At 31.9% G+C, this 12,079-nt stretch overlaps 1 protein-coding gene across 6 annotated transcripts in view; it reads right to left on the reverse strand.

The window, feature by feature from the left end:
• The window catches only part of LOC111062054 (solute carrier family 12 member 2-like), a 184,199-nt gene that overhangs the window by 17,541 nt on the left and 154,579 nt on the right, over positions 1-12,079 (reverse strand). For all 6 annotated transcript variants that reach the window (XM_039435870.1, XM_039435869.1, XM_039435874.1 and 3 more), the window contains one exon: positions 5,592-5,742. In XM_039435870.1, coding sequence (XP_039291804.1) covers positions 5,592-5,742 — 151 coding nt within the window. The remainder of the gene's footprint in view (positions 1-5,591; positions 5,743-12,079) is intronic.

The following is a 12,079-nucleotide window of genomic DNA, read 5'->3' on the forward strand; positions in this document are numbered from 1 at the left end:
TTCAAGCATGGCGATTTGTGCCAACATCGTTATAACAATGTAGAAATTGACACAAATATTTAAATCTCAATCATGAAAATTTATTATCAAGTCTTCAAAAAAAATATATTCTCTTGACAAATAAAATATGAATGATTAACTATTTTCAACAATAATAATCAGTAGAATTAATCAGATAAACCAGTATCAGCTGTTTGGGTGGCAAGGCTGAGATCTGGCAACCTTTTCCTCCTATCTTCCTACTCTGCCATTATAACGTGGACATCACTATAGTTTAGTTTCATTAAGGCTGTGCAAAGGCTAAAAATAAACTTTCTACTAGTGATATTTTCAAAGTTTTTCGATTTGTATATCATCAAGCTAACAAAATTAAAAAGTTTTTTCAGGAAAACATTTTTTTCGATCATTACTTTTGACATATGAGCACCTAAAGTTTGAATTTTTGGGACAGAACATTTCAAGTTCGGTAAGAGATAGATCGATGAGATGTAGAGGATAGATTCTTCATGGTATTAATAATAATAATAATACTACTAATAATAATAATATCGTGTGACCTGGCTGGCTCAGGTCTGGTGTCAGAGTTTTCAGGTCGCAACTGATCAATTTCAGGGCCTCTGACATGACCTAACGGATGCTTTTTAGGCAGCCGAGACCGACGGCTCAACGTGTCTATCCGAAACACGGGAGTGGCCCGAGATAAATATCTTGCCCGGGCCGGGATTTGAACCGGGCATCTGAATCATAAAGCCAGCATCTGATCCACTCGACTACGGCCACTCCTTTATGGTATTGTTGATCTAGTAAAACAAAAATTTTCTGAAAATATCAATTTTTGAGAAAGTTATTCAATTAAATTATAAAAAATGACCAAAAATATCTAACTCGACTAAAAGTTCTTTTGGTCATTTTTAGTAAATTGAATAACATTCCCAATATTGATATTATTAATTCTATATTGATTATTATATTGGGAAATTTATATTGGTCATTTTTAGTACATTGAATAACTTTCTCAAAAATTTTTGTTTGACTAGATCAACAATACCATATATCCTCTAAATCTCATGGATTTATCTCTTACCGAGTTTGAAATGTTCCGTCCCAAAAATTTAAATTTTAGGCGCTCATATCTCAAAAAGTAATGACCAGAAAAGAATGCTTTCCTGAGAAAAATTTTCCATTTTGATAGCTTGATAGTATACAAATCGAAAAACTTTGAAAAATTTCACCAGTAGAAAGTTTATTCTCAGCCTTTGCACAGCCTTAAATGAAAAAACCCTAAAAAGTTTTGTTGAATTATGTTTCAAAGGTAAACGGGTAGTTTAGGGAGGTTAGATTTTTGCTTTCAAATGGCAATATGCTAATATTATTCGAAATGTTACAGACTTAATTTTATGAGCAGGATAAACTGAAATCCAGAAGAGCTGAGACCCTTCTCAGAGCGTAATTGGCTAGAAACGATCTTGAAAATAGTTTATAAATAAGGGCTCACAGGAAGAGAAGATTCTAAAAAACAGAAATGTTAAGTTCTTGTTAAGAAAGCATTATTCCATTGCACCTTTACACACACACACACACACACACACACATACATACACACACACACACACACACACACACACACACACACACACACACATACACACACACACACACACACACACACACACACACACACAAACATGCTATATTATACCCCTAACAACGTTATTATCATGCACATATCATTCATTTTCATGTTAGAAAATATGAAAAATTTTTCACAAAAATATAAGGTGAAATTCACGTTATAAAGTCAGTGAAACTGATAGGATACCATAGTTCCACGATTCCTCTCCCACAGCCTTCTGTAGAAGACAGCTGTTGTTCAAGTGATCCCGGTATGCAAAAACCGTTCACCTTACAGAAAATTTACAAGAGACAAAAATGTTAGCAAATTTTATCAAGATTTCAAGGAAACCTTATTTATTAAGATTGGTTTGATTGATTGAGTACTTTATTTATGTAGATTACAATATATACTGGCTTATACACTTATATACAATAGCTTACAATACAGCAAAATTATAGATGAATTTACATAATAGAGATTAAGAAAATAATTATTGAACTGTATATGATATGAAAAAGTAATTTGTAATATAATAACTATAGATAACTATATTGTAATGCATGTACATGAATTGGCGGAGCTTTGGACATATCAATGTCCATTCTTCGGAAAGAATATTAAAAATATATCCTCCCCTCTAACTCTCTACCAAAATGAGTGAGAGAATGTCAGTAAATGGTCAGAGAATAACAGAGAAATTAATTATTTTCGTACAGCATGAACGAAAAAGATCATCTGAAAAACATTGTAAAATCAGTTGTATGTCAATATGGAGCCATACCGAGTTTCAAAGCTTCATCTCAAATATATTTGGAATTAAAAATGTAATATTGATGTTTAAATTGTGAAAAGTGGTTCTCTGTTATTCTCTGACCAATCTTAATAAATAGGGCATCCTTGAAATCGTGACATAATTTGCTAACTTTTTTGTCTCTTGTGAATTTTCTGTAAAGTGAACGGTTTTCGTGAAATTTTCAATCAAAAATTTAAAATTTGACACCATTTTGAAAATCTACATAGAAAAGTTTTTATTTCATTTTTTAAAGTCATGTCTTTAAAGCATAAATATTCATGCCAAATTTCAGATCAATACATAATTTCGTTCTTGAGATAAAAATTCCCAAGTGAAAAAAACAAAATGGCAGCTAAGGATAACCGCTGAGTTTTGGACACTTCAAATACGACATCTGTAGTCAGTCTCCTATCATCCAGGAACAATACCCTAAAATGTTCGACACTACTTCTGAAACACTCTGTATTGTGAGGTCCACGTTATAATGGCAGTGTTTGATAAGCAATTGTATTGCTATCCTTGTCTATCATTCAACAAAGCGTATAACACTATCTCTTTCTCGCTTTGATCTGTTAGGTAGAGAGTTCGGGGGTAGAGATTTAGTGGGGAGGATATTTTTAATATTCTTCCCAAAGAATGGACATTGATATGTCCAAAGCTCCGCCAATTTATGTAGATGCATAACAATATGATTATTATCTATAGTTATTATATTACAAATTGCTTTTTCATATAATATACAGTTCAATAGTTATTTTCTTAGTCTATATTATGTAAATTCATCTATAACTTTGCTGTATTGTAAGCTATTGTATACAAGTGTATAAGCCAGTATATATTGTAATCTACATAAATAAAGTACTCAATCAATCAATCTGTTGTCGGATCGTTATTTTAACAATGTAGAATTAAAAATTGATTAACAAAATATTTTATCTTAATATTATAAAAATTCATTATGAAATTATTGGATAATATAATTTCTTGCTTAATAAAATATAATTGATTATTTTAAACGAGAATGAACAGTTAATAAACCTGTATCAGGTACCGTCTATAGAAGGCATCGACTAGACAGAGGATCGGCAACGTTGTTCTGCTATCTTTTTCCACTGCCATTATAACTTGGACCTCACTTTAGTGGAGAGACACCATAAAAAGCGGGGTGTACAACCTTAATTCAAGAAGGGCTATTGTTATAATATTTTCCTCTTTTCTATTTATTAGCCACTAACACTGAACGACGATCTGCCTTAACCTGTGCAAAAGCTAACAATCAACTTTCTACTGGTGATATTTTTCAAAGTTTTTTTATTTATATACTATCAAGCTATCAAAATAGAAAAGTTTTCTCAGGAAAACATTTTTTGCCAATCATTACTTTTTGAGAAATGAGCGCCTAAAGTTCAAATTTTTGGGACAGAGCATTTCAAGTTCGGTAGAATATAAATCCATGAGATTCAGAGGATAAATTCTTCATGGTATTGTTGATGTAGTAGAACAAAAATTTTCTGAAATTATCAATTTTTGAGTAAGTTATTCACATTACTAAAAATGACAAAAAACTTTTAGTTGAGTCATTTTTGTAAATGAATAACTTTCTCAAAAATTAATATTTTCAAAAGATTTTTGTTTTATTAAATCAACAATACCATGAAGAATCTATCCCCTAAAAATATCATAGATTATTTATCTCTCACCGTATTTTAAATGTTCTGTCGCAAAAATTCAAACTTTATGCGCTCATATCTCAAAAAGTATCAATCGGAAGAAAAATGTTTTTATGAGAAAACTATTTCATTTTGATAGCTTGATTATATACAAATCTTTTGATATGTTCTTCTCCTAACTACTATGCTTAACAAAGCTGCAAAGTCAAAAATTGTGTTTGAAACATTCCCTTCACATTCCTTTGTCAATTTGTCTATTGTTGCAAAAATGGAGGTTTCACAATCAACACTAAAGCTGCTGCAAAAGGTGTAGGGAAATTCGTAAAAGTGTGAAATTATACATCAAATTGAAGAGAATTCAATGCTCTATAAGTTTATAATCAGCATGGATTTTTCCCATCGATTTTTAATAAGTTTTAAGAGAAAAAATTGAGAGAAAGTTGGAGGCAAATGTGTTTTTTCAAAAATGTCACACCTTCAAGAGCGGATGTCTCGAAAACTAGGGAAGATATAGAAAACGTTGTGAGACAAATATTGTAGAAAATTATGCAAGATTCAATTTTTTATATAACAATTTTATGTTTGTAAGATTCATAGTTTTCGAGTTATATGCGAGAAACCAAAAAAATAGTACCTTTGAACCACCCCCACCCCCTTAGGACAGTGGGTAGGGGTGGGGACTTTTGACATGTTTACCTCCTTACCACCCTTAACAGAGCTGCGGGGTCAAAAAATGTTTTCCAAGCTTTTCCCTCTATACTCTTTTTTGAACATTCATTGCCTGGACTGGACTTTAAAAATATGTTTTCCTACAGTTACGTTGAAAAGTGGCCATTGCTGCACTGATTACAGAACGCAAAGAATCACTTTTCCGCTCTAGTGCGGGAAAAATTTTTCTGCACTCCAGATTTGCAACATGGCAACGCAAAATACTTAGTAGGTTATATGGAGCAATAGTGCAGCAAAATCAAAATGAAGTTGGTAACAGTGACTGCTGTGGCTGCTATAGTGAGCAGAGGTGCAACCAAGCACAACGCGCTAATTATTACTATTAGATATTATAACCAAGGACAACGAGGACTTTAGGATTTTAGGATTAAGGTTTTTATCAATAATAAAATTACACAGAAAAACATTTGATGCATTTCAGGCAATTTTACCCATAATTACCCACTTTTCATATTCAATGGTAACTGTAGGAAAAACTTAATGTGAAATACGTGCGCAAAGTTCTTCTGCTGCACTCAAGAAACCATTCCGCCCTCGCCTACGGCTCGGGCGTAAACGTTTCTTTCGGTGCAGCAAACTGTCACTTTGCGCACTAGTTGCACAAATAACTATTTCCTGATAAAACCTTTTATTGCTCGATGATATACAAATCGAAAAACTTTGAAAAATATCACCAGTAGAAAGTTGATTTTTACCCTTTGCACAGCCTTAAATAGAAAGTTAAACCTTTTTTAATTGAAAAAGAAAACCCTTTTTAATTGAAAAAGTTTTCATCGATACTCACTTGTAAACACTGCCTCGTGACTGCCTAGAGTTACGATCGCCTTTCACGTCTTTCTTCTTCTGATCGGAGTCCGCGTCTGGACGGACATTCACTTTCCTACTTCGGCTCACATTCGGGGTGGAAGGGGGTGTCAGTTCACTCACATCACTCACTGAATAAATAAATGAATAAATAAATAAATTGTACAAATTAAACTAGCACATATTATCCACAGTTGACCAAAACAATAATAAACATATTTATTTATATAATAGAATAAAATTATAGTAGCCTTTTTGAAATTAATAAAATAATAGATTAAAAATTAATATCGGGGCACCGAGCTTCGCTCGTTATTTATTTATTGACAAACAGAGCTCAATTCTTTAAAATGATTGGGGAAGGACTAACAGGCACAGCCCAAAACTGATTCTTCCTCAAATTTTGATTTATCTCTATATATAAAAATGAATGTCTGTTGGTGTGTTTGTTAGTTTGTTTGTTCCCTATAGACTCGAAAACTACTTGACAGAACGGCATGAAACTTTGGGAATATGTTGAGTGAATATTGTGGATGGTTTCTGACCAGAAATTTTAATAGGGGGACTAATAATTATTATTTATTAATCCATTTTACAGATATATGTTTTTGAAATTTTAGGCCGAGTGGCTACTTATTGACCGAGCGTAGTGAGGTCTAAGATTCAAGTCAACGGTTTGGCATTTCTCTTAATGTTTAAATGTTTTTATGTTGCGCATTTACAGCGAAACGCGGTAATAGATTTTCTTGAAATTTGACAGGTATGTTCCTTTTTAAATTGCGTGTCGACTTATATACAAGGTTTTGGAGATTTTGCATTTCAAGGATAATATAAAAGGAAAAAGGAGCCTCCTTCTTACGCCAATATAACCGTAAAAATCAGACTATAGACTATAGAATTGAATTATTCATCATAAATCAGCTGTCTAGTGGACTAAAATACTACCCGTTCAAAAACATCGAATATCTTGAAAATGTATCTATCCATTAACGTTAGTAGACAGTTGACTATAATACTACCCGTTCAAAAACATCGAACCTCTTGAAAATGTATCTTTCCATTAACGTTAGTAGACAGTTGACTATAATACTACCCATTCAAAAACATCGAACATCTTGAAAATTGTATCTTTCCATCAACGTTGTAGACAGTTGCAGCCAGACCTGATAACAGCGCTCACACTCACATTCCGGGACGACACGTCACGGTACGATATAGGACAGAAAGCTCTATGTTTATTTAGGATTTTTTCTAGACATTTTTGATTGATAAATTATTTATTATTTTTTGAGAAAACATAACAACAGGTCAATGTAACTCACTGAGCGCGAGGTCTACTGTTTACAGAACTACTAGTTTATAAAATAGAATTATAGTCCCCATTTTTTTAAATTAATAAAATAATAGATTAAAAATGATAGACTAAAACTAGTTGTTATAATTTGTATCCTTCACTATTAAACAAGCAATTTCCGATTAGATGTTTAATAATGGGGCACCGAGCTTCGCTTGTTATTTATTTATAAACTATTGATAAACAGAACTCAATTCTTTAAAATGATTGGGGAAGGACTAACAGGCACAGCCCAAAACTGATTCTTCCCCAAATTTTGATTTATACACTACAAATATTCCAAAAAGTATGTTATGTTCCATACACTGTACTTCAATTCAGGTCAAATTTTCAGGCCAAACCTTTTTGAGAACAGAAAAGTTCTAATTTATATTGTTTACATACCAAATTGAATAACAAAATAGCACTCACTAAACACTTAAAACTGTAAAATAATGATTAACTTTAAATATTATGATATACCATCTCATGTCAACAAATCAGATTATTTTTATCAAGTCTATTAAAATTTCTAAGATCATATTTCTCCATTAATTCCAGTATTAATGCTATTGTCAGATTTTCGTTATAATGTTAGCATCTGATTAAGAATAGTTTGCTATCCTTGTCTAACACTAGACAAAACAGATAACTCCATCATTGTGTGGCCAGCTCACAAATCTTCTCCCATTAGGATTACAAGTAAACTTTGAAGGACCGTTGGGAAGAGTCCTGAAGTCGAATCATAAATTTGATAGGCTATAAACCTGCTCCTGAACATATCAAACACAACTAAAGAAAAATCATCAAATTCGGTGCACACATAAAAAAGTTATTGAATGTCAAAATTTGAGGCTCAATTTTCATTTATATAGATTTATAATTAATATTAAACTAAAATCTAAATTAAATGCTGTAAATCACCCCGAAGACTTCTGCCACTGCAAATATTGACAACAAGGTAAATAGCTAGATGGAAATTCGATGAGCGCCACTATTCAAAAATTATTTATCAGCCCGGGAATCGAACCCGGTACCTCCTAATTGCCAGTCAGGAATGCTTACCCTTACACCAAACTGACAATCTGTGAATTTCCATCTAGCTGTTCACCCTGTTGTCAATATTTGCAGTAGCAGATGTCTTCGGGATGTTTTACAGAATTTAATTTGAATATTCTTTTAATGATAATTATTAATTAGGGCATTTGAACAACTGCAATTTCTAATTTATTTCCATCTGTAGACTAGCTGGCCGCTATGGCTTCGTATAAAATGAGCGCTGCTATCCAGAGATTGTCAGTTTAGTGTAAGGCTAAGCTTTCCTGACTGGCAATTAGGAGGTACTGGGTTCGATTCCCGGGCTGTAATAGTCTATTTCAAACCTAGGGCCGAAAATGAGACTAGAAAAGATTGAGAGCCGGAAAAACATTTTTGCCCATGGTGAGAACCTTATTTTTCCTCACACAGAGAAATAAACAATATATATATATATATATATATATAATATATATATATAATATATATATATATATATATATATATATATATATGAGAATAATTGTTTATTAGGCACTTCTGAAAGCAAAACAGGAAGGTAATAGCTCTAGCAAATCTGAGGTAATCTGAATATCAGGAAATTGTCCAAGTATTTTTATTTTTTATTCTGATTAGCCTAAATAACCTCAAAGATTATGTTCAATTATGTAAGAGGTTGAGTTTATACTTTTTATTCTCCCAAATAACAATAGGATGATATTATTATAAATGTTTTGATTCTTGAATAATAAACACAAATAATGAAAAGTTTTTTGATCAGCTGTTTTAGCACACTTGAAATTTGGCCAATCTGAATGTCAACGTCAACAATGCTTGTTGTCGTTGACTTCGGAAGTTTAGGTTAGAAGTTTCTATCCTACTTTCGAAAATCGAATTTGAATAATTTATAATATATATATTATCTGAATTTTATTCATCCAAATAAAATGATAGTATCTTATTGCAGAATACTTATTCAATTCTAGAAGCATCAACTGATTCCGTTTCATAAACCATTTTGTAAACACGTTCACATCAAATCAGAATCAGCTGACTTCAAGGTTATTTTACAACCCTAGGGCCGTAAAACTTTTACCGGCCTGGTCAGAAAACAATCATTTTCGGCCTCCATATGACGCACGAAAACCAGCTCATTACATCCAAGTGGGGCAAAAATTATTTTTGGATAGTAGCGCTCATCGAATTTCCTTCTAGCTGTTTACCATGTTGTCGATATTTGCATCAGCAGAAGTCTTCGGGGTGATTTACAGAATTTAACTTGGATATTCGTTTCATAATAATTATTAATTAATTAGCATTTGAACAAATTCAATATCTCAGTAATTTCCATCTATTAACTATTTTCAAAGTTAGTTTCAATACTTTAGTTTAAAACAAATAACAAGCTATTTATCACAAAAAATCACACAAAAAATACAGGTTTAAATTTAGTTTCAGTACTTTAGTTTAAAATAAATAACAAGCTATGTATCACAAAAAAATCACACAATCACACAAAAAAAAATACAGGATACAAGTAGCCAATATAAAAGTGTACAAATTATGAACACAATTAATTAAGGAGTCGTGATTAATCAAAATGAAAATACGTTAGTTATTTACATCAAGCAAATTAAAGGTGGGTTTTCGTTTGTGGGTAAATGCCGTCGTCGACCAAAACAGGCTGAAGATCTCAGATTGGATAGATTTCAATTTGTCTAAATAATCTGAAAAATTATGTTCAATTATGTTATTGAAGAGCATAACTGAATAGAACTTACTCTTCACTCTTAATAGAACAATACTGGTGATTTAAAGAATATCCAGCTGAGCTTTAGTGTTTACAAGTTTGTTTTTCTTCAATGGTTCCAAATTTTCTTAAATAACTCAATATTATTTGTTACAAGAGGTAATTGAGTGGAATATTTCTAATCAATTTATTAATTCAAGCCATCTAAATTCAAAATTTATAGTTTTCATGTTTATTTTGGACTAGAATTTTGTGAAAATTGTACATGTGAAATTCTAACCTCATCTTGGACTTTGTCACCTACAAATTTGGAAGAAAAATAGCACAAGGACTACCTTATTATTTTATCTACCAATGTTATTACATTAGTCTCATTTGTATTGCAAATGTTTTAATGGGGCAGGTTGAGTTTATCCTATTATATTAAGCGAGCAATTTCTGTACATCTGTTTATATTTTTATATCTGGTTATTTATGTTCAACGGATCTCGAAAACGGCTCTAATGGTTTTCACGAAAATTGGAACATAATAGGTTTATGATATAAAAATTCGATTGCACTAGGTCTCATGCTTGGGAAAACTCGCTGAACGACATTAAAATGAGAATTCATCCTTCGCTGAAACAGCTGTGGATATTAAAGTGAGTATGTCAAAAATCAAAATATAGCATCCCCGAAATTCATAAGATGACGTATAGCCAGCTGTGAAATATAAACACGATCATTTTAGAGAATTGTGTTCTGTTCATCAATAAATAAAAAATATCGGGGCACCGAGCTTCGCTCGTTATTTTTATTTATTGATAAACAGAACACAATTCTCTAAAATGATCGTGTTTATATTTCACAGCTGGCTATACTTCAGATTATAAATTTCGGGGATGCGATATTCTGATTTTCCACAGTATCAATCGCTCACTTTTTACTATCCACAACGACGAAAGTCTCAGCTGTTCCAGCCAAGGATGAATTATCCTGTTTCAGTCAAGGATGAATTATCCTTTTAATGTCATTCAGCGAGTTTTCCCAAGGATGAGACCTAGTGCAATCTAATTTCTATATCATAAACCTAATATGTTCCAAATTTCGTGAAAATCGTTAGAGCTGTTTTCGAGATCCGTTGAACATAAATAAAAAGATATAAAAATATAAACAGATATTCAGAAATTGCTTGCTTAATATAATAGGATAACGGCAAGGAAAGTTGTGTGAGAGCGCCACACCAGATTTTTATACTTTTAAATGGCAATATTGATATTATAAAGTTGCATTTACACCAAAGTTATTAATAAAATGTTAATAACTTGATCTTTATAGATTCTATTAGATTGAACGGAACTTGACAAACACATATGTTCATCATGTGTATGATGAGTTATGTTCAATCTAATAGAATCTATGAAGAGAAAGTTATCAACATTTTGTTAATAACTTTTGTGTAAACGCAGCTTTAGAAATGTTTTGATTCTTGAATAATAAACACAAATAATGAAACGCTATTTGATCAGCTGTTTTATCACACTTGAATATTGGACAATATGAATGTCAACGATGCATGCCGTCGTCGACTGCGGAAATTTACGCACAAACGAAAATGCACCTTCAAAATTTTCAAATAAAATCAAATCAATAATAAACACAAATAATGAAACGCTATTTGATCAGCTGTTTTCAAGCTACTTATCACTGCTTCAAGCTGGATTTTTACATACCAGTATCAGAATCCGTGAGCGACTCAGTAAAAATATTCTTCACATGCATTCTAATGGAAGCATTCATATTTGCTTGGTCAGGCTGAGTTGGAATAGTCTAATTGACCGAGCGTAGTGAGGTCAATATTTCAACTCGGATTTTCTTTTGTCTGTCTGTATGTAACGCGATTACGGCCAAACGCGTTGATAGAATTCTATGAGATTTGGCAGGAATATTCATTTTGCAACTGCGCGTCGATGGTTTATACACAAGGTATTTCGAAATTTTGAATTTTAAGGATAATATGAAAAGAAAAGGAATTCCTCTATACTCTGATATCACTATCATCTACTTTGAAGATAGGATTAATCAGACTATAGAATTATTCATAATCAATCAGCTGACAAGTGGATTATCCATTGCATGCATTACACAGATGTCTATTTTCTATAAGGTAGGGTTTCAATATTTTTTATGATGCGTGCCCATCAATATCAATATTCTCACATTTGTAAAACAAATTTAATAGATGATTAAAAAAACAGTTTTAAGAGTAAATGATGATTTAAATGTGAACATCAGAATTATGAGAACACGTGACATCAGATACTTGTGGATGAGAAAACTGTTTAAATGTACTAGTAATAACTAGTAGTTC

The sequence above is a fragment of the Nilaparvata lugens genome, chromosome 9, assembly GCF_014356525.2.
Source record: "Nilaparvata lugens isolate BPH chromosome 9, ASM1435652v1, whole genome shotgun sequence".
Classification (NCBI taxonomy): domain Eukaryota; kingdom Metazoa; phylum Arthropoda; class Insecta; order Hemiptera; family Delphacidae; genus Nilaparvata; species Nilaparvata lugens.